Source organism: Melospiza georgiana, chromosome 1 (assembly GCF_028018845.1).
Source record: "Melospiza georgiana isolate bMelGeo1 chromosome 1, bMelGeo1.pri, whole genome shotgun sequence".
Taxonomy (NCBI): domain Eukaryota; kingdom Metazoa; phylum Chordata; class Aves; order Passeriformes; family Passerellidae; genus Melospiza; species Melospiza georgiana.
In genome coordinates, this window is record NC_080430.1 from 64,984,791 (window position 1) to 65,008,415 (window position 23,625).

General features: G+C 45.0%; 2 protein-coding genes across 4 annotated transcripts in view; both read left to right on the forward strand.

The window, feature by feature from the left end:
* Positions 1-2,918: 2,918 nt before the first annotated feature.
* NHLRC1 (NHL repeat containing E3 ubiquitin protein ligase 1) lies at positions 2,919-15,963 on the forward strand. The gene is made up of 2 exons (XM_058027843.1): positions 2,919-4,631; positions 15,528-15,963. Exon 1 carries the CDS (start codon positions 2,943-2,945, stop codon positions 4,101-4,103), a length of 1,161 nt encoding a protein of 386 aa, XP_057883826.1. The 5' UTR covers positions 2,919-2,942; the 3' UTR covers positions 4,104-4,631; positions 15,528-15,963.
* Positions 15,964-20,350: 4,387 nt separating this feature from the next.
* The window catches only part of KIF13A (kinesin family member 13A), a 104,921-nt gene continuing 101,646 nt past the window's right edge, over positions 20,351-23,625 (forward strand). For all 3 annotated transcript variants that reach the window (XM_058044934.1, XM_058044915.1, XM_058044925.1), the window contains exons 1-2: positions 20,351-20,458; positions 20,676-20,766. In XM_058044934.1, the coding sequence (XP_057900917.1) occupies positions 20,404-20,458; positions 20,676-20,766 (146 nt within the window). In that variant the 5' untranslated portion in view covers positions 20,351-20,403. The remainder of the gene's footprint in view (positions 20,459-20,675; positions 20,767-23,625) is intronic.

Here is a 23,625-nt window from a genome sequence, read left to right on the forward strand (position 1 = left end):
GTGTGGCAGCTGCAGTCCAGACACTGTTTTATGGGGCACTGGCCGTGCACCAGGCTGGGCAGAGAGGTGGGAAGCTGCTGAAAGTTGGTTCTCTCCATCCCTGTCAATATATGTCAAGTGAAGAGTTGGCAGTGAGTGGGCAAGGCAAGGCAGCAGCTGCCAAGAGGAAATTACCATCCAGGAAGCAAGGCTGGAGGGAAGTAGATGGATGATGGGGAGGAATGGGTGGGAAATGTCCTGAGAGCACCTGATGTTATTGTTAAACCATTCTCCATCATATCTGAAAGGTCACGGAATACGGGAGGGGTGCCTGAGGACCTCCCCTTTTCCTTTTTTGGAGGAAAACCAATGTCGCTTCAGTCTTGAAAAAATGCAAGAAGAAGGACCTAGGAAAATATAGGCCAGGCAATCTCACTTCATCCTTGGAACAACCCATCCTGGATGACGTCTCTAAGGAGGTGGAGGAAAAGAAGGTTATGAAGGTTATCAGCAGTATTTCACCAAGGGAAATGGACTGGGTTAGTGGACAGTGAGGTAGATTGAGTGACAGAGCTCAGTGTTGTGATCAGGCTAGTTGGAGGGCTTTAGCAAGGAGTGTTCCCAGGGGTCAGTACTGGGTCCAGTCTTGTTCACCTTATTTATCAGTGACCTGAATGAAGGGACAGAGTGTACCTGCAGTAAGTTTCATCATGATACAAAGCTAGGAGGAGTGGCTAACACACCACAGTGCTGTGCAGCCATGCTGCAACACCTGGACATGCACAGGAGCCGGGCAGAGAGGAACACAGTGATGTTCAGAGAAAGCAAGTGCAGGGTCCTGCACTTGGGGAAGAAAAACCCAGGGCACCAGCACAGGCTGGGGCCTGACCTGCTGGAAAGCAGCTCTGCAGAGAAGAACCTGAGAGTCCTGGTGGTCAAGTTAGGCAGCAGTGTGCCCTTGTGGCCAAAAGGCCAGTGGTATCCTGGGGTGCATTAGGAAGAGTGTGGTCAACAGGTTGAGGGAGGTGATCCTGCCCTTCTACTCAGCCCTGGTGAGGCCACATCTGGAGTGCTGTGTCCAGTTCTGGGCTCCCCAGTACAAGAGAGACCTCAGCATGGAGCAGGTCCAGGAGAGGACCATAAAGATGGCTGGGGGACTGGAGCATCTTGCTTATGAGGAAAGGCTGAGAGAGCCATTGTTTATCCTGGAGAGGAGGCAACTGAGAAGGGACCATCAATGCTTACAAATGTCTTTAAGGGCAGTCCACAAGAGGATGGGACAAGACTTTTCAGTGGTGCCGAGGGATGGGAAAAGGGGAAAATGCACAAACTGAAACACAGGAAGTTCCATCTGAATATGAGAAAATCTTCTCTACTTTGAGGTTGACAGAGCACAGTGACTTCTCCCCTTTGCAGCTTGTTTTGAAAGGAAAGCTATGATTGCAATGTAACGTATCATAATTCGTCAAAAATAGAAGGCGAGTAAAAGCCATGCGGCTTTTTAGAGTGCCATAGTCCTAGAGCTGCAAATGGGCCTGCTGTTTTAGCACAGCAATCCCCACACCCACAGCTCATTGGGACACTCAGTATTGCTCATAGATACTTGTGTTTCAAGGTTGGGTTGACAGAGAGAAGAAGGGATGTAACCAGTGGGCCAGTGCAAGCTGGGAGCTGCTGATTTTGTTTCTTTTCACTCCTGGCCAGTACTGCAGCTACCAGCTTAAAGCATCTCCTTCCTTTCAAGTTTTTCCGGATGTAACGTGAGAGTTCCCAGAGTTTATCTCAGACACTGAGATATGTGATAGCTGCAAAAGGCCAGGCGCTTGGCACGAGGCTGCCGCATGCCCTGTGGTGCCCTGCACAGGACTCCCAGGCATGCGACAGCCTGGCAAGAGCAATGCCCCATGCCAAAACAGCCATTTTAGGGTGTGTAAGAGCTGTGTGTACCCTCTAACTACTCTGAGAATTCCCTGTAAATACACCTAGCAAAAGGAGCACATGCTGTCCATGCACCTTATGGAAATGTGTGTACGTGCCTGTCTGAGAAATGTGTCTACTAGTGATGAATGGAAATATTTTCTAAATTTTGCCAGAACAGTGGGAAAATACAATGAAACTGAGGTATTCACAGGGATAGAGTACATCTCCTTTGAAGAGAGCTTCAGAGAGTTGGGATTGCTCAGCCTGGAGAAGTCCCTGAGGAGACCTTAGAGCAGCCTTCCAGTACCTGAAGGGCCTGCAGGAGAACTGGAGAGAGACTTTTTACAAGGGCATGTAGTGACAGGACAAGGGGAAATCTGACAGAGAGTATGTTCAGGTGATATATTAAGCAGAAATTCCTTAGTGCAAGGGTGATGAGACTGGAACAGATTGCCGAGAAAAGCTGTGGATGCCCCATCTCTGGAAGTGTTCAAGGGTTGGATGGGGCTTTAAGCAACCTGATCTATCCTGGTCATCCCTGCCCATAGGAGCGGGATTCGAACGAGATAATCATCAAGGTTCCTTCTTATCAAAACCATCCAGTGATTCCATGATTCTGTAAAATTGTGGCTTAATTCCTTATTCCCCTAACTCTGGTAGGGGATAAAGAGAGCTAATAGTGGTACGATAACTTGATAACTAGATGTCTGTAAGAATCTGTAGCAATTCTTACAGTACAGTAACTCGATAACTGGATGTCTGTAAGAATTCACACACCGGTGGGTGTGTGAATATTCTGGCGGGTACTTGAGTATCCTGGTGGATATTTGGATGTTCTGGTGGTATATATTCTGGTTCATATGAGCACGGGTGGGTGTGCGGGTGTGGGCGCAGGGACACCCGGCGGGACACTCCGGGCCCTGCTCCGCCCCCGCTGGCCCGCAAGGGGGCGCGCGCTCGCCTCAGCCGCGCTCAGCGCCCGCCCCGCCGGGCCTGGGGATCCGGGGCCGCCGCGGGGCTCCGGTCGCTCTCCTCAGGCGGGGATGGCGGCGGAGGACGAGGCGGAGCTGAGCCTGCTGGAGTGCCGGGTGTGCTTCGAGCCGTACGGCCCCGACGGGCAGCGGCGGCCGCTCAACCTGCCCTGCGGGCACGTCCTCTGCCGGGGCTGCGTGGGGGCCCTGGCCGGCGCCGAGCGCCAGAGGCTGGAGTGTCCCTTCTGCCGGCGGCTCTGCGGGCCCGCCGACACCAGCGAGTGCCGCCCGCTGCTGCAGCTGCTGGAGCTCCTGGGCCCCGCCGGCGGCGGCCTCGCCTCGGCCCTGGGCAGGAGCGGCGGCGCGGCGGCGGCGGCGGCCCCCGCGGGGCTCGGGCTGCGGCTGTGCCTGGGGGGCTGGGGGTCGCTGGTGAACCCCACCGGAGTGGCGGCCTGCCCCGGGTCCGGCCGCCTGGCCGTGGCACACGACGGCAAGAAGAGGATCCACGTCTTCGGGCCGAGCGGGTTCTGCCTGCGGCGGTTCGGGGAGCGGGGGGACGCGAACAACGACATCAAGTACGCGCTCGATGTGACGGTCACGTCGGACGGACACGTGGTGGTCACCGACGGCGGGGACTGCTCCGTGAAAGCCTTCGATTCTGAGGGAAGGGGGGTCCTGGCCGTGCGGGAAGGCTTCTGTTTGCCCTGGGGCTTGGATGCCGCCGCCAAGAGCGAAGTGATCCTGACCGACTCGGAGGCTGGCGCGCTGTACCGCTTGGCGGCCGACTTCCAAAGGGGGGAATTAAAGAAGTGCCAGATGATCCGTTCCCGGCTTGTCAGCCCCAGAGCTGTCGCTGTCTGCCAGAGCTCGGGAGCTGTCGTGGTAGTAGAGCACCTGAAAGCCAGAGGTCCGAGCAAGGGCAGCACCCGAGTGACGATACTCAGTGCGGAGATGGATCTCATCGGCCAGGTGGACAGCTTCGGTCTGAACCTCGTTTTCCCCTCCAGAATATACGCTACGGCTGTGGCCTTTGACAGAGAAGGTCGTGTTATAGTAACAGATGTTTGTAGCCGGGCTGTCATATGCTTAGGGAAACCTGAGGAATTTCCTAGCTTTAACCCTCTAATTAGCCACGGGCTTTCTTACCCTGTCGGACTGACTTACACGGCAAACAACTCCCTCGTCGTTTTAGACAGCGGTGATCATTCAGTGAAAGTATATAGCTCTACCTGAGTGGGCTCAGATGCTTCCTGCTGCAGGCTCAAGCTGCTTCTGGCCATAAAGCATGCGGAGTTCTGGAGTTTGTAGGAGTGGAGGGAGGAGGCGGTTGTGGGGCTCTGAGTGTGAAATCACCCTCCGACCAACACGCCGTGCTTCCTGCAAAACTTGTGTCACGTCTCTTGCCTACCTGTGGGAGAGGACCTGGCTGTTGCTGCCTGTAGCCAACAAGAAATCAACCAAACAAATCACTTAGCATTTTAAAACTATTCCATGCCTTGACAACAAGTGGTTTTGGTTCTTTTTGACACATAATCAAAGACCAGCAAGTGTGAAAGTAATGCATCATTTATTTACATTTCCCAGCACATAGTTACCACTATGCTTAATTAAGTATAGATACACTCCTGACAGAACTGTTTCCGGGAATTGTGCACAAGGAAGGAGATTGCCTTGACAGAATGATAGGAGAAATGGAAGCCTCCATTCAAGGTTGCATAAATCCAGCTAAAATCATTGTGATGGAGGAGCTACCACTGATGAGTGAGTTATGAGAAGTGAAATCATGTTCAAAGTCTATTTTTTTCCAGGAAAATGCATTTCTGGGGGCGCTCTTTTCTCTGCTAGTTTATTCCCACCTTTATTAAGGTTCTACTGGAGCACTTTGTCTTCCTCTAAAATGCCCAAGTCTGTGTCTTTACCTGGAGATAATATGGTGTGTGGTTACACAGCGTGGGCTGCTTTGCCTAAAAGCCTCTTGAAATATTCACATTTAGACCACAAGTAAGTTTGAGTTGGCTCTGCTGCTAACACAGCTACATGTAGGAGGTTTTCAGCACTACCTGTCCCTGTTTTGCCATTAATATGGTGCTTTTGCACTCCCAAACCCCAGGATTCAAATGCAAATTGAAATGTTAGTGAGAGGTAAGCCTCTTTTTTTTTTTTTTTTGTAGCTTCCAAATGAGATTTTGTTGCTTGTGAACACACAGGAGATTTAGATCAGTTTATATTCTCTCGTTTTACTCACAGTGATATTATATTCTCATTTATATTCTCACAGTTTTATTGTGGACATGAGTCCTTTTGTCTTATTGCACAGTGGAAATTAGGGTATATAGGACTTATTTTGAGAAGGATTTAATACCCCCACTAGAAGTCACTGCTGCATTTTTAGGCATTTATGTGCTGCTAAAATGATTACTTAGATGGTTCAGCATTAAAATGAAGTTAGATATAAATGTGAATGCTATCTGAGGTAGAGATGAGTAGGTTAAAATGGCATAAAACTTTTGGGGTAATTTCTTTTTTTTAGTAATTGAAATCATTAATATTAACTAATTTGAAATTCACAAGAAATCTATCAGTACATTTTTTATCTGGCTTTTGGTCTGACTTCAGGGCATTCAATAACTGCATGTGTTACAGCACCAGTGATTTACCAAATACTAGCATTAAATTGGAGCAGTTTAGCCCTCTAATTCAGCCAATGTGTTAATCTGTCTCATGTCAACATTTATATAAACAAAACAAATCTATTCATTGCAGCTATTTGTAAAGGTTAATTGAATAGTGACCTGCCAATAAAGTGTGATTTGCTTACTTCTATATTTTAATAATTTAGTGATAATTCCTCATGTTTTTTCATCATGTGTTTCCTTGTTACACCATCATTTCTGTATTGCGGTTGCCCTGTAGATTGTTTTTTCTTCTGTTTGGTGATATGCTGCAGAAGTTGCTGTAGGGCCATTTTTTGCTATTGGAAATTATATGGGCATGCACAGTTGGTATTTTTCAGCCTTCTCTACTGCCTGGCCAGAGAGCAAGTGCCTTTGGAAGAAGCAGAAATCCTCCTTGGCTGTTGTGCAGTGTGAGCTGTATGGCCCTGAGCAGGAGCCCAGCTGGGAGGTCAGGAAGGAAATTTACTCAGAGAAGGAGACCCCTGGATTATGTATCCCTTTCTAGACACCAAGGAGACTCCTGCCTTTGATAGAGCCAATTAGATAACACTTCCTTTGGGGGACTGCTGTGTGTCAGAATGCATGCAATGCCATCAATGCTGTATTCATACATAATTAATACTTTGTCACAGTAACACTTCCTCTGAACCATGGGCTGTGAGCTTTCATCTTCTCAAACCTTTGTGTGCACCAGGAGCTTGGTTTTGCTACTAAATTAATGGATGGGAAAATTTCCTAGGACCTACTGCCATGTAGCAACTTTCTAGCAGCTGAAATGCTGATTTTTAAACATTTGACTCATACTGTTTTAAAATCTGCAAAAACTCCCATTGTTGCCCATTCTGTTCCTGACTCCTTTGGTAACTAGAAGTCACTTGATTTTGGGTTTGTAAGCAAAATAAACTTTGGGACTTTATTCTACCTAATAGATTTTTTTCTTTGTGCCATCTCCTGTAGTCTCTGCTTTACCTGCCTACTGAAAGCAAACTTCTCTGAACAATACAACTGTTTTCTTTTTACTCTACAACTTGGTGCTTAGTGTTGTACAACCATTACATTCTGCCTTAATTATTTTGATGCAGGTGCCTAAATTGATAAGCCATAATGAACTGTATAAAAACAAATATTAAAAATTTTGAGTTCTTTGGTGCTTAAGGGAAAATGCAGCAGTAAAGCTGAAATCTTTCTTTGACACAAAATTTTGTGTTCTGAGAGAGGGATGGCAAATGTTGAAGGGCCCATGGTTGAACTGATTCCTTAGGTTTGGGGTCTGACTGGCTGTGCTTGGAATGGGGATAGCTAGATGTGTGCTTACCTTTGGAAAAGAGTGGTGGCCATTCCATCTAGAAAGGAACATAGGACTGTGTCTAGATGCTTCAGTGACAATTAGTGTTGAGTTTATTTTTTAAAAATCCATCACCTTTGCATAACTTTCTGCACCTCATGTTCTAGCCATTGGATTAAAACCAAATAAATATAATGGACAGTCTTCCTTTCGTGCCATGTCTTCAGTCCCTAGTAGAGATTGCTATGTCTGTTGTACACACACACACACACACACACACACACACACACACACACACACACACACAATGCAATTCCTATTTGGTTTATTTTTAAGCACTGATCTCGTGTTGCATATAAACATATCAGGGTATGTTACAGGATTAAGGAATTAAAGGAGTCCGAGGAGTTTCAGCAATGCATATTGAGATGATATTCTCTAACACATATATTTTTTGTTTTGCTTGTGAAGAAAATAATTTTAAATAAAGAATGTATTTTTTTCAGATCAGTGAATAAGGGAGAAAGGGTGGAAAAAAGAGTAAAATTTATTTCATTTTGGCCATTGTCCATTTGAGCACCTGTCCATTTACTCCAGTCACATTGCTGTGCACATCAGTTTGATCTTTATATTTTCCCAAGGCATGCATGGAACATCCCTGTAGCATTTTTAATATGGACTGATTTCAGGGGAAGAGGAGATCTCCTGTAATATCCAGCCCCCAAACCACTAGGAATGTTACAGAGCAGGTCCATCAAGATGATAGCCTATAATATAGGAGACCTTTCAATTCTGGAAGGATTGATGGAGGTCAAAAAGCAGCTTTCTTCCTTGGGACCATGGGTCACAGTGCTGTTGCACTCCACAAAGGAAGAATCCCCTCTCCTCTCCTCTCCTCTCCTCTCCTCTCCTCTCCTCTCCTCTCCTCTCCTCTCCTCTCCTCTCCTCTCCTCTCCTCTCCTCTCCTCTCCTCTCCTCTCCTCTCCTCTCCTCTCCTCTCCTCTCCTCTCCTCTCCTCTCCTCTCCTCTCCTCTCCTCTCCTCTCCTCTCCTCTCCTCTCCTCTCCTCTCCTCTCCTCTCCTCTCCTCTCCTCTCCTCTCCTCTCCTCTCCTCTCCTCTCCTCTCCTCTCCTCTCCTCTCCTCTCCTCTCCTCTCCTCTCCTCTCCTCTCCTCTCCTCTCCTCTCCTCTCCTCTCCTCTCCTCTCCTCTCCTCTCCTCTCCTCTCCTCTCCTCTCCTCTCCTCTCCTCTCCTCTCCTCTCCTCTCCTCTCCTCTCCTCTCCTCTCCTCTCCTCTCCTCTCCTCTCCTCTCCTCTCCTCTCCTCTCCTCTCCTCTCCTCTCCTCTCCTCTCCTCTCCTCTCCTCGGGTTTTTTTCCCTGACTCTTCTCAGAGGCTCGTCTTACACTTTACCTGCCACCTGTGAGTCACAGCTTCCCTCCACAGGAGCAAAGCAAAATTACAGATATTTTTCAAGTGAGTTCTTGCTTTTCATTCAGGCATCACGGGAGAACTGGCAGATCGTTCGCAGAGCAGCAAGCGCTTCTTTGATAGTGTTACATAAACATCCAGGCTTTCTCTAAAGTGCCTCCTTTGTGTAACATGTCTGACTCTCCTGGACAGCTTCAAAGCCCTCTAATACTGGAGAGGTTCTCAGGGAGCAGATGATGCATTGCGCTTACACCTTTTTCTCACTACTGCTTTCCAAGAGATTTAGAGATATGCCTGAACTTGGCACTCCAACCTCTCTGTGAGGCAAATACAGTACAAATGTCTTGGCCCTGCAGCTGCAGACAAGAGCTGAGAATCGAGGGAAGCCTTTGGCAGACTTCAGGCTAGATCTTAGAGTTCCCATCAAAAGGTTACCTTAATAAGGCAGGGAGAGTCTGTGTTTAATCACCCTCTTGTCTGGGAGGTGTGCCTTCGTGATTTTGGAAGATGTTTTGACACTATACTGATGATCTTGTTACTAATTCCTTTGGTGTTTCCTACAAATCATGGAAATTAATACTTTTCCAAACCACAATGTATTCCTAGATAATTGCTTCCAGTGTGCTCCACAAAAGAGTGTGGTTTTGAAATGCTCAAATTTCACATTAAGGATAGAAAGGAGGAGATCAAGTCTGAAAAGGAAAAGAATTGAATGGAAGGTGTCTGTGGCTTAAGCAGACGTGAACTCCACCAGGTCAGAGCACAGAGCACACCCATCATTCCAGCAAAAGGAATGCATTCTTAAGAGGTGAAGCATTTCAGCCTGGAGAATGGACAAGATGATAAGGGCTGTTGCCTTTTGATTAGTACCTACCTCTGCATTTGGTAGACACTTTTCAGATGGCAATCCTTAGGAGAGCTATCAGTTACTTGTAGCTTTTATTATCTGTTAGTTTGTAGCAAAAATCTGGGGGGGGGGGGGGGGGGTGGAGATAAAGATTTGGAGCAAACTAGGCTTTTTAGGGAAGTATGCTCCTTGTAATTGAATTAATACATATGTAGCATTTTCCTAAAGATCCCTATTAATGTAGGCAGTTTTTATTCTTTGTTCACAGGTGAGCACTATGTGGGCAGAGAGTTGAGGTGAGAGAACAAATCCTGCTTTCATGGAATATATTTTTTAAATCAGGAAACTATTGCTTGTCACGCAATTCCATAAAACATTTAAAATACTTTAAATGTCATTATATGCCTTGTAATGAATAAAGGGTAAGCAATTTTAAGCAAGACTTAGGATTAGAAATCTAAAATTATAACTGAGAAAAAGAAAGAATTTACTTTGAGAAAACCAACCAACCAAAAAGAGATAAAATGTTTTTTATCAAATCTTGCTTTTAAAACTTCTAGTACAAAAAAAAGGAAGAAAAAAAAAAAAAGCCCTTGAAAGAACTATACCCCTACATAATCACAGGAGGTAACTCTTACTGGGAATTTTTCCAAATATAAATAGATGAAAGATAAAACCCATTTGATACTCACTTAGCATGATTTCCTGAATAATATGGACTATGGAATTTAACCAGTATTAACCAGTATTTAGTAACTACTGATCTGTACTACCAGTAAGAAACAAAGAACAATTGTGTCTTTTACCATCACAGACTAAGGCACTGTCATGAGAAGAAATATAATGTCATTAAAATATGCTTTATAAGAAATCTAGCAAAGAGAGTTAGACAGATTAAGTATTAAAAATATATAATCACTTTAATATGAAAAGGATGTGCCTGGCTGCCTTATCTGTCATTGTCCTTAATTAGGTAGGAAATAGGGCTCTTCAGTGAGTTCTCTGCCAACTTCCCCTCAACTTACAGCATGACATTATGGAGCCAGAAGTATTTAAAGTACGTGTATTAGTCTTTTTCTATTCCTAATATTACTTGAACTGACTTGTTTGAGTTGAGGCTTGCTCTGTCATGAGCAGTTTATCTGTGCAGTCATGAGTACTGCAAATGGAATTGTCCACATAAATAAAGGCTGCAGGACTGGGCTTGAAGTCAGGGAGATTCAGGCTGGTGCAGAGGTTTGCCCTGGAGAAGTCTTTGCAGCAGGCTTTATGATGACAATTTCTGGGAATGCTGCTTTGAGGTTTTATGTGCTGAAAGTCTTGTGCATGTTTAGAATACATTATGAGCAATTATAACTTTCAGCATCAGAAATCCTTTGTGAAAGACATTTATTGTAATAGTTTAGCTTTTCTTATTTATTCTTTCATAATATGGAACCCTTGCTTGGTTCCTAACAGTCCTTTAGACTGAGTGGAGCAATACCACACTTCCCTTTTGGCATGGGCAGTTGCTCAGTAACCAAGAAGCTGGGGCAAGACCCACTTTGGACCAGCTTCAGTGCAGAACTTATACCTGAACATGTCTTGCAGATCCTACAGAGGAGGTTTTCAGTCTTAGCCAACAGTTTAGAAAAAGTGTGAGTTTTACACTGTAGTAGACATTGCACTGTAGGTTCTAGTCCCAAGAAGACTGTGAAAAGATTTCTAAGGCTGCAGGGTAGTTAGCCACTTTTCGTTTTATTTTTCAAGGATTGCTGCCTTTTGAAGACCGAGTGAAAAGTGCACCATTTCTTCCCTAGTATGGCAAATTGAAATTGAATTACTCCAGGCCTAGAATTAGAGCTTTTTGTAATTTATTTTGTGATGTTCATAAAGCTGTTTAGTACTTGGATTATATTATCACTAAAATGCAGCTGATACTATATTTCACATATTTCCACTGTGTCAGTGTTACTGAGATTTAAAAAAAAAACAAACCCAAACCACTTAGAAAAGTGTACCTTGAAGGCAGAAGTAAATCTTGTCTTTCTTGTATCTCTCTCTGTGGATAAATAAAAGCCATGCAACTGAATTATTATCAGACATCTATATCAAGCCGTGGTCTTTCACCCTTTTGTTTGACTTGACTTAAACCTTAAGTCAGTGTTCTTAATGATAAGGCTAAAGTTTTGATTTCTGAATTTCAATCACATTGTTCCTATTTGTGACTTCTGCACAACCCTTAGCCATTATTCCCAGTGGGTCTAGTCTGTTCCTAAACTGTATTTCTCATTAGCTGTTGTTCACTCACATATGTGTGTCCTCACCACTTTGATTTCAGAAGAAAGGTTAATTCCCCCAGAGGTTCTGTCCGTGTTTAGGTTGTGCTGTGTTACTTTTCTAAAACAGCCTTTCATCTTTGCTGTTAGATTAAAGGGAGGAAACCTCAGATCACAATATGAATTGTGGGAAAGGACCTAAGTCATTCAGGGAATGCCTTTGGGAGACAGGCAATGCAAGCTTTATTACAGGAGAGAAGAGGGACTGTACAATTAAAACTGTGTGTGGACTAACAGTTTTAGGAATACTTCTACCACAGCTCCTCATGTGCATCTCCATTTGTAATAGTGACTGTGGGAAAAATTAAATCAGAAGTCACTAACTTGCAAGTCACTGGCTTGTTTGGGCTTTTTCTGTCCTCTGCAATAGCAGCAGGCTGGTCCCAGTGACCATAACACTGTATTGGATTTTGTGAGTGATTGCTATAACTGGTCTGAGTTTTCATAACAAATCAATTTCATATCCAACCAACAAAAATCTTGGAAGCTTCCATAGACCATCTGTTCTTCAATTTATATTTTTACCTGCAAAGAGCAAGCCTTTTGTCATGTGTTAAAGAAGATAAATTTTGAAGCAACATGACAACAAAGGATCCCCAGTGTACTCTTTGATAGTCTTCAATAGACAAGTGAGAGTATGATCTGTTGCTGATAATTTTGGTAGTGGTGGTAGTTTTGAGATTATTATTTTTGTATGTTTTTAACTTTGATGGTGGTGGTAGTTTTGAAATTATTGGTTTTGGTATGTTTTCTTCAGTCTGGAGAGAACTGGGAGGAGAAATGATGGGGTGTTTTGTTTTCTAAATAAAAGATTATAAGTCTTATTAAGCACCTTAATTAGCACCTTCAGCACTTGTTTCTACCTTCTACAGGAACTGATGAAACCTGCTCAACTTAATGTGAGTCTTCTTGATGACTTCAATAGACAGCACGCAGATCCAAGATGTGTGCTGAGCTGACTTCCATCTGTTTTAACAAACACAATTCCACCTCCTCTCTCAAAGCTTTGCCTCACTCAGCTTCCTTGCTTTGCTGATGTGCCTGTGTGTAGTGCTCTCCTTTCTAATCTCTTTCAAGCAAGAGCTTCTTTCCTTCTCCACACTTTATCAAGATAACACGTTTGGCCAGAGTGCTTATTTGCTGGCATTGCTAAAACATAATTGCGTAAGGAGGAATTTTGGCTTGGCCAGCATGGGTAACAGCTCAGCTTTCTTAGTAAGCAAGCCTGGTGGATGTACTCCTCCCTCCCCACCCTCCTCCTCCTCCCAGGGGCAGGGCCCCAGTTCCAAGTCTCTCCCATGGCTGCCAGCAAAGTTCAGCTTCTCTCTCAAAGCAGAAAGTAAACCAGCAATGGGACTGTGACTAAGTGCAGAGGGGTTAACAGGAAAGCTGCTCTTTTGCTCCAAGATGCTGCTGCCACTAATCAGGCTGTTTATATTTACAGCTTTCCCACTCATCCCTACTGAGCATAAGGCTCACCTCTGAAGACAGAGTCTGAACACTGCTGTGTGTTTGACAGACTGCATGTAGTATCTGTTTGCTAACTGAAGAGACTTGAAGGCTACAGAATCACTTTTCCTATCTGTAGAACTAAGGCACACACCTGCACTCAGTAAATGCATAGTAATTAGTGATGCTCTGGACAATGATTGTGAGTCAACTCCCTGCTCACAAGTGCCCTTAATCTCAATTTGGGACTTGCAGTCACAAGAGAACTGCATGGATGTGCTGGAGTGATGCTTGCATACCAGACACTCCTAATCATAAAGATGAAGAGGGGTGAGAACTTTCTGGGGAGGGGGAATAATGGCAGGGTTGTCCTTTCCTTCAGTTCACTGGGGCCTGCCTACTGATTTAAATTGTAAATAACTTTACAAACCAGCTGTGGCACTTTGTTTTCACTCACGCAAAGCATCTGATTTCTACTAATACATAGGACAAAACTGAAAGAAAAAAAAAAGGGGAAAATATCTACTAATTTAACATCAATCCCTTTTCATAACTTAATAGTTATATTAACCACAGACAGATGATGTCAGCTCCTTTGGGACCTTGTGATCTTACTTTTTAAGAGTACAAAACTGTTTCCTTTTTCTTCCCTTTCCACTACCATAAAATATCATCACCATGATGTTTAAACACTGTATAGTGCCACATGTCTGGTAGGGTCAGCAGGAAAGGTTCCCTGCTATCATGTCACCTAACCCAATCAAGCTCACTGTTAAAATTAGCTTAATTTAGTCCTCTGGTCTTCTGTATAAGAAGCCATTCCTCTGGGGGTAGAAGTCAATTCATTTCCAGCCCGAGACAGAAGGATTGAGGTTGGCAGGGACCTTTGGAGCCCATCTGATCCAACTCCCCTTCCCAAGCAGGGCCACTTGGCTGCACAGGACCGTGTCCAGGTGGTTTTTGAGTATCTGTAAGGATGAAGCCTCTACAACCTCTGTGGGCAACCTGTTCCAGTAGTCAGTCACTAGTCAGTCACCTTCACAGTGAAAAAGTGTTTCCCAGTGTTCAGAGGGAACCTCCCATGTTTCAGCGTGTGCCCATTGCCTCCTGGCCTGTCACTGGGCGCCACAGTAGAGAGCCTGGCTCCCTCTTCTTTGCAACCCTCTTCAGATGTATCTATACATTGATAAGATTCCTCCCTTTGAGTCTTCTCCATGCTAAATAGCCCCAGTTGTCTCAGCCCTTCTTCTTAGGAGATGCTCCAGAGCCTGAACCATCTTTGTGGCCCTTCACTGGACAGTCTCCATTATGTCCACGTCCCTCTTGTACCGGAGAGCCCTGAAACGGACACAGCATTTCAGGTGTGGCATCACCAGTGCTGGGGTAGGATCACCTCCCTGGACCTGCTGGCAGTGCTCCTCCTAGTGCAGCACAGAATAAAAGGACTATAAAAGAGAGTTTACTCCCATTTGTTCTTGTCCTAGTGTTTTTCCTGGAACTTCAGTAGCACCATGCTTTTGACTGGCCTGAAAGAAAGCATAAACAGCCATATCCCTTCTCAGTCTTTATTTTGCTAGACTAAACAAATTGAACTTTTTTAGTCTGCTCTTCTTTGATAATGTTCACCATTCCACAGTTCTCCTAGTAACCCTTTAATGTGTCTGTTCTGTTTTGAACTCCTCTTCCTAAATGCTGTACTGAGTTTTCCAGGTGGAATCTAAGCTATGCTTTTTTATCATATTATCTGTACCTCTTCTTTCATTGTAGGAAATAACTGAAGTGATTACTGAACTACATAGGTTTTCATTCAGGTATTACTTGGTTGAGTCCAGGATGAAGACCCACAGCCCTGCTCTCCCTGCTATAAACAAATTTAGGAATGTATTTGAGCTGGGGATGGAGTGTTCCCTGAAGTAAAAAAGGGGGATACATATAATAGCATACAGGTAATTAACATCAATAGCAACAAAAATGTAAATAAAGCCACCATTTCTTTCCTGAACAACTAAGGTATGTGAGCTACAGAGAACACAACTAGCTGTCAGAGGAAGACAGAACTGTTGCTCATATCTGAGGTTATAATTGCAGGGATGTTAAATTTCCTGCCATAACCAAATCCCTCCCAAGATGACAGTAAGGTCCAGTTTGGATTCAGTAAAAGCTTTAGTCACACTTTTGTAGTATAGGGAAATGTATCTGAGCAATATAAAAATTTTTCTTTACTTCTCATCAGTTTCCTTGCTACCTTTTCCCCCTTATTTACTTCCCATCAGTTTCTTTGTATAGCTGCATTACTCTGCTTCTAAGCTAATTTATTTCTATTAATAGAACTTCTCATCTACAGGTAGTAATGACCATTAAAGTTCCCACAGTAATGTGAAACTATTTTTCTGTTCTAAGTGATAGGAGATGGGGAACAGAGCTCCCTGCCCCCTCCTCTTCAGTGAGAGGAGCAAAGAGATTGTCCTCTGCAAAATGGTCATGGAGTTAAATGTAGCTGAAATTGAGCAGCTCCACTTACACGTGGGTTAGTTTCATTTAATGCACTGATCTTGGGATGAAGTTTATAAAAGCCTATTGCAATATTGTTTCAGAGGCAGGGAGAAAATATCAGATTTTTTCAGTGAAATTTCATGTGCTATTTTTCCCCCCACAGCAAGGAACGTTTCAGCTCGATGGAGATGTGACTATGCCTGTCCTGGGAACATTCATTTGTTGTAATTGTTCACCTCTGATCCCAGTGTGAGAGCTACTGTGGAGCAGCCAGGGTGGGCATGGAGGCAGAGCTAGGGTCTAGCAGAGGGCATCACCCCAGCGAGGTGAAACCAATCAGGTAATTCAAAACATTTGTAAATAAGCCTGAAAGCACAGATTTAGTCTGTTCATCACAGAAAGCCAACTCTGTTCAGAGCTGAGGTAGGTTTAAACTGCAGTGCCTGTTCAAAGCTATTTACCTTGTGTAGCTTTGAGCAGCACCTGTCAGGCAGGGTAATGTTTAGGTGCATATGTTCTGCATTTGTTCTTGATGCTGGCAGTTCAAACTGCTTCATTTTTTTTCTGAGTGTCAAAAGAGCATTTGTCACTTCAGCCCCTTTCTGGGCCCAGAGTGTTGCCATAAATATGCTGGACATAGAGGACAATTTTCATGCCTCCTGCACAGCTTTAGAGACAGTCAAAACAGATCTTTGATAAGACAGAGGTGGCAACCATCCAGCCTGACTAACATCCAGCTTGAGTTTGGAGCAAGAAGGAAGTGGAAAAGCAGCCTGAAAAGTGTCCTCAGACAGGTCACTGGCTAAATACCTGCCCTCACACTCTTGTAAATTCAGTGAATCTGTCCAGCAGGGTTACTTGCAAAACCTAGTGATGTGTGACAGAAATTTGGTTCCTGGTGTGCAATTATGGGCAGATATTTGCTTTCCCAGGTGCTCTCTAAATGCATGTTATTAAATGAAAAATTCAAGTTTGCCTGCACAACAGGGCACTCATTTGTGTCCTGTCACAAATATAGTAATATTTTATCCCACCCCTCCAATATGAAATATTTCTCCCTTCCATAATGGCCATGCTTCCTTCCTATGTGCTAAATGTTATTTTTAAAAAAATGCATGAATTATGAGCCATTCTTCTTTTTCAACAACACAAAAAGTGAAAAATTTATCAATTATTTTTGTTAAAGCTACGTTTTTTTCCTAACTTAAGTGTAATATATTAGATTATCTGTTGGTTTTATAATATTTATATATTATTTATATATTAATATTACAAATATAATATATTTTTGTTCATTTTACATCTTTCTGTCTGGATGATGCTATAATGTGTATGGGTTCAAAACAGAGGTTTTTTTCTCTGTTAATTCAAATTCTAAAAAAGGCTTTGTAAAATTTTGGAAATGCAAAACTCTTATTTGGGCCAGTCTTATAAAATACACTCCTTGGGTTAAATTTAGTAGTAACAACCTTCATTGTAAGCATCTCTTGGATTTCAGGTGCTGTAAAATGAAACACTTTGTCTTTCTTTTACCACTTTCAACAGCAAAAGAATAGCTCTGCTTTCCATGCCCCCACTGCTGCCAGCTCCTCCTCCCCTCTGGCTCCTGTGACACAAGATGAAGTTGGATGTGCCAGTGACAGCATGCATCAGTCAGGCACAGTAAGGTATGTGCTGGGGATGCTGCTGACAAGATGGATATTCTTGGCAGGCTCCGTGACATTTCTCCTTGCCCTTTGCTGAAGAAAGGAGGTCACTGGAACACCGTCAGGGCTTCAGGCATCAACCTGGATGCACAGCATCACTCCCCCATTTCCATGTCATGAAGCAGAGCAATTGACCCTCCTGCTCAGAATATATGGGAAGATATGGGCAAATCACATCAAATCCCATTACCTGTGTTATGCCTTGGGAAGATGAGGAGCAATTGAAACTTCCCAGCAAACCAAAGGAGCAATGTTTTCTTTATGCTCTTTGCTGAACTGTGGATCAATGGGCAAATAGAAATGCTCTAAAGCAAGAAAGAAGAATGAAATAGATGGAAAACAAGAAAGAGACAAAGGTTAAATCTTCACCCTAGTAAAGCTCCAAAATTCCTGTTGACTGCAGTAATAGAGAGCCAGAAAAGAAGAGAGGGTGGAGGAAAACAGGGAGAGGAAAAGGAAATCAGAGAAGGATGGCTCCAGATGATTTTATCCCCATTTTCCATCTGAGTTCCCCCCTCCCACCATCAGTCTCCACTTTCTCCAGCTCTCATCTTTTTTCATTGCTGAAGCAGTAAGCTGTCATTTCTCATCCGGTATCTCCCATCCATCCATCAGCATGTCTGAGATAGCTGGCAGCTAATTCCAATGGGTTAGCAACCCATCAGTATCCCTTGCCAGTTCCCACAGGGCATGCAAACTGATCAAGTTAACAAATTCTGACAGGTGAGAGACATTCAGCCTCAGTTGCTACCGGTAGCAAAGAGAGATGTAAAGGCTTCCATATGGTATTCAATGGGGAGATACAATGCCAGAAGAGAAACGTCTCATCAGCCTGAATTCACAGATTGTTCTTTGATCTACCTAATAATCTCATGGGGCCTCTATAACATTACTCTCTTCCTATTCTGCTTTAATGGCAAAGGGTTAGGGGAGACCAGAAATGCATTCTGCTATAAGCATTCTGCCCAGTAGGCGTGGTCAGGTCGTGGTACAAATGTTGCCAAAAGCCCTTTCTTGAGAGGGCAGAAATACATGGCAGAACCAAGACAACATTTTTGGCAGCTGTTTCTCAGGGCACACTGATGTGAATGAAAGATTAAAAGTCCCCTTTCTCAACTACCTAACACTTGAATAAATCAGAATTTCATAAGAAGTGAAAATTAGAACAAACTAGGTTGCATCTGCCTTTTCAAATAGTTTTGCACAGCTGGCTTTCTATACCTGCAAATGGTGGAATATAATTCACAAGTCTATACCAGACATTCATAAAAATTTCTTCCCAAGACTCTTCCCACAGCCAAAATCATAGTCAATCTCATAAAGACTCCCTTTAGTTTCTCTTCAGCTAATGTAATTGTTTTTATGTAATCTTGCAGTGATGTCGTTTTTCCACTAAGAGGTGGAAAATTGAGACGGAAGGGAGTATTTTCCCTTCCATCTGTTGGCTGTCTTCTCTTTCCCAGCAGTGTCCAAATTTCACAGAACAACTCCCTTTTTGCACAGCCATTTCAGACCTCATGCCTTGTCTTGAGCCAGCGCTTACTTTGATCTGGGTTCTTACAGTCTACAGCAGCAAATAGGATGTCTCATGTCAACATCACTCCTTTTCTTTACTCGTTGGGCCACATGCTTATGATGCATTTCATAATGAACTTCATTCCTTATGCCTGCTTCTACAGGCAAGAAGTCCATGTGCACCAGCTACTCCTGCTAACATTCTCCAGATGCCCGGCTCTATTTGGTAACCTTTCTCTTCTGCTGTGCTAAGTGCATGTCTCGTTTCCTTTCAGCATTCCTGCGAGCTGTGACCATTTGGGACAGCCAGGCCTCCTCCAGAAACAGTCCTCTCAGTGGCTTTGCAGGGCTCTTCTGCTTTGGTGTGCTGGCAGCTGGGAAGGGGTTGATCTTCTAAGCCTCCCTCCATTGTTTCCACCTCTGTTTGAAAGGTCTGCTCTTTCTCAGTGCAGGTATCTATTCATCACTGGTTGTTCAGCCCGTTCTCCCAACAGTGGTTTAGCCCCAGAGTAGACAGAGTAATCCCATTTGGTTTGAGCCCATCTTCCATAAAGAAAATGTTACACACATCGCTCTTTTGCACTGGGATTCCTGCCATTTAGCTGCATCGATAAAAAGGATTGGTTCTTTGGAAGATATTTTACTGAAGTTAAGGAAACACTTCTGGGGAGTAAAGGTTTTAACAAGACAATTTGAAAAGAGCCCTATTGCATTTTTAACTAAAAACCTTTATTGGCTTGCCCACTGGAAGCTCAGCCATCCTCGGAGCTCTTGGTTGCTGGATAAAACACCATTGTTTGTAAGGCTTTCCCCGAATACTGAACTGGCCACCACCCTGTCCTGAGTGTTTGGGCCGGCACTCGTCAGTGGTGGCCGGTCGCTGCCTGGAAGAGCAGGACAGCGCGGGTGGTCCCGGCACTTCGCAGGTTGCCCTTCATAGCCAAGGAGGCGAGGCTGGAGCCCGAGCAGGGCTCCTTCTCCATCACCTCGACGTGCTGCACCGCTTCCAGGCCTACGTTACACCCAGGTCATCCTGGCTTGTGCATATTTTGTCAAAAGAGCATCCCCTGACGCTATAACATTTTTTTTCGTGGCAGATTGTGGCTGTTCCTTTCCTTGCCCCAAGGAAACTCGATGTGCAGTGGGGTAGGCCGGTGTCTCTGCGGTGGCGGCGTACACCTGCACAAGGCAGGACGGCGGCTGTCGGGCAGGGCCCGCGGGCGGATCCCGCTCCCGGCGCATCCCCGCTCCCGCCGGCGCCGCCTTCCCGCGCAGCGCGCATCCCTCCACGCCTGCTCCCGGGGAAGCAGCGGCCGGCCGAGGATGGGGCGGGGGCAGAGGGAGACTCCCCACGCCCCCGCTCCGAAGGCGCTCGGGTGTTTCCGTCGCTCTCCGGCGCCATCGCCTTTCCCCGCCCTCTCGCCGCCTGCCTGGGCGCCCGCACTCCCGGCGGCGCGGCGGGAGGAGGCGGAGGCGGAAGATGGCGGTCGGGATTGGCAGGGAGACGGCGGCGGCGGCGGCGGCGGCGGCAGCAGCAGCGGTTCTGCGAGCGAGCCCGTCGGCAGCCAGCGCCGGCGCGGCCCGCGGCTGAGCGAGGAGGTGGCTGGGGCTGCGCCGCCACCGCCCTCCCCGGCGCCGGACCCTCCTCCTCCTCTCCGCTCCTTCCCTCCCTCGCTCCCTCCCTCTGTCGCCTTCCCCGCCTGCCCCGGCCCTCCGCCCTCGCGCCCGGCCCGGCATGGACGCTGGCGCTCCGCCGTGTCGCTGCCGCCGCCGGCGCTGAGCGGGGCCGCCCGCCCGCCGCCCCCGGGAGCGGGGAAGATGTCGGACACCAAGGTGAAAGTTGCCGTCAGGGTCCGGCCCATGAACAAGAGAGGTAACCGGGGTCTGGGGGCATCTCGGGGCGGGGGCGGCACCGGGGCGCGGCGTCCCCCCGCGTTCTGCCCGGGCTGGCGGAGGACGAGCCCCCTCGCCCGCCGGCCCAGCCCCTCGCTCCCGGGGAGCCGGCGGGGGCCGAGCTGCAGCGGCGTGCAGGCAGAAGGGGGGTGCGCTCGCTCGCCCTGGCTACAGCCCCGCGCCGTGTCGCCTTGCAGAGCTGGACCTGAATACCAAGTGCATCGTGGAGATGGAAGGGAACCAGACCGTGCTTCACCCGCCGCCTTCCAACGCCAAGCAAGGAGAAAGGTAAAACCCCGAGTCGCCGTGCCCCGAGTGGAAGCCCAGTCCCGGCTCCTCCGCCTCGCCCTCGCAGACGCCTCGCTTGGCTTTGTCAGGGCAGTGGCGGGGTCCCCAGGGTGTCGCTCGGTGCTTTTCGGGGCTGCAGTGGGAAGGACAGGCGAGCGCTCACGGGGCTGCCGCGTTGGGATTGCATCCGTGGGAGGATAGGGTAGTTTCTTTACCTGGCTTCCTGGGGGAGTCGGAGGTACCCGGTATGGAGACAGAAGATCCCTGTTAGTCTCCTGGGTCTGGAAGTTGATTCTTGACTGACTGCTCAAAAAAGAAACTGTTGAGTAGGTAAGGATTTAGACTGTGTGTGCTGTTTTCAGAAATGTCCCTTGCGTGTAGGCTGTTAACAACTTGGTGTAACCTGTGGGGTAACAAAAAGCAGAATCTGATTTTTATGCTACTGATGGTTTTTTTTTTTTTAATATGTAACTTTGTTTACTAGGCTTTAACCTATTTGCATTTGAAAAGGCTGTAATTGCTAGATCCTTTATTAATTCAGTGTTGTTCTGTGAAGTAGCCTATGAGAATATGCTAAAATAATTTTGAAATCTGGCATTTAGTTGTGATGCCCCAGTAAAGAATACCCTTGGAAAAAATCCAAAATACCAATGCACTAGACTGTAAAAATAGATCAGAACAGGAAAAGATTTCTTTCCTTTGAGGGAGTATGGGGAAAGACAGGGAGGTGCAAGGGGAATAGTTGTGTTGTATGCTTGTGTGTTCAGTTACCTTGTATTCTTATCTGCTCGGTTACCTGTTGACTGCTCAAGTTCAATTGACCTGTTAAATGCATTTAATGCCAAGGAGTGAGAAATCATTTGAATGGGGATAGAGATTTTCAACCTAGCACCTTCCTAGTACTTAAGCCTTTTAAAAAAATTAGTTTTTACTCAGTTCATAATAATTATGAAGAAAATGTAGTGTGAGAATATTAATTTTTTTGCAAAGGCAGAGTGTTATGCTTTTGTAGCTTTCCAGCAGAAAAGGCTGAGACGTTTTGTATTCTTTCATGTCCAAGGTGTGAAGGTGCTTCTCACATTAACCCATGTACTAGAATATAGCAGTAATCACACCAGTTTATTTTAGATCCAACTTGCATTGTCTTCAGAACCACTGTTGTAGCTCAAGTGCTGGTCTGCATCATGAAAGATCTGTGTTTGTTTCTTGCTTCTTTCAAAGATCTTTGTGTGATCTTCTATAAGTTGTGCTGCCTCTCTGGGTCTTAGCAGCTCATCTGTGAAATGGAAATCTTGGGGTTTTTTAAAAACTATTTTGTTTTAGAATGTATGTTTGTTTGTTTTTTCAATAAACAGGAGTTTATTGAAGAGTGTACATAGCTTCTATCACAGCACTGGTGTGAAAAGATTCAAAGTGAGTGGAATTGACAAGCATGAAATATAAAATATACATACAGTTTATAAAGCGAAACCAAAAATAAGATTAAAAAATCACTATTTCAATAGACTCAAGAGACTAAGAGCCAGGTAGTTTAATGAAGATCTGGTAATGGGGCAATTTTGCTTGTTGTGCACATTGGCCTGCAGGTATTCAGTGAGAATGTGCAGTGACTGTCTTTTGACAGCTTATGTGTCCTGTGTTTATCAGGCTTTAATATCTATAAAATATATAAATTTTCTTGTTGGGAACTGGCTTCTGTTTCTATGTCAGGAGCCTTATGGGTGAGCTGTGACGCTTGTGTGCGACCTCACCGTCGGCAGCTGTGCTGGCAAGGGATTGCTGTCCTGCCTGCAGCTCAGTGTGAGGCTGGAATTTGGCTGGCTGCTAACTTGTGTGTTTGAAACAACTGCCAGATGTGTTAGTGGAAAGAACAGGCCGAAATACTGATCAGAAGTAACTCTCGTTAGTGCAAACACACAGTTTGGGTGCCTGCTTAACGGCAGACATTGTGTGTAACCTGTCAAGATGCCAAATGGGCTTTCCAGGGCCTCCTGAACATCCTCACCTTTCCTTCAGTGCTTAACTGCTGGTTTGTTTTTTTTACTCAATATAAATAGTTTAATTTCTCATGATTCTGTTCTTCTGTGTGTGCCCACCATAGAGTGTCTGTATAAACTGGCTCTGAATTGCTGAGTAGTTGCTGCTTGTACTTGGATTGATGCCTTGGCAGGGTTAGAGATGTCAAACGGATTTTTGGTTTTCTTTGTGTAGCTTGTTTTTATATAGCTTAACTGGATTTTTCTTTCAGAGCAACCATGTCATTGCAAAAATGATTTAATTTGTTAGGGTGATTAATTGGTCTTTCTCTATTCTATGCATTATTTTAATATTCTGTTTAGTCTTACCTTTTCTTTTTGAGTTTTATCTTTTTATATGGAAATTTCCCTTTTCTAGCTGAATGGAAGTACAAGTTTGTGCTGCATTTTGGAATAAGAATAAGTAGCCTTCTAAAGCAAATTTGGTTTCCAGGGCTGCTTTTTTTAATTCAGCTGAAGCCAAGAGACTATAGGGTGTAGGGAGTAGAATTCAGGACCATGCTCTTTATTTGCTTTGTTCTCTCAGATATAATTTAAAAGCTACTGACAGAATTTTCTAAAGTAAAATTAGGTAACTCTTTAATAACTATAAAATTATAAAAATTTGCTCTTGGAAGAGCATCCAAGGTTAGTTAAATCAGATTTTACTAGCTTTTTCTAGGCTGTACGGAGTTTTTGAATTAAATCTAAATTCAGTTGCATTATTTTAATTAATCTTTAGGCACTATTAAGGATAGTTCTGAAGGATTTTAGATGGGCAAGTAATGCTAGTTTTACAGGTGACGTAAAAGTCCTAAAATCCCAGACAGTGCTGTCATTTGTC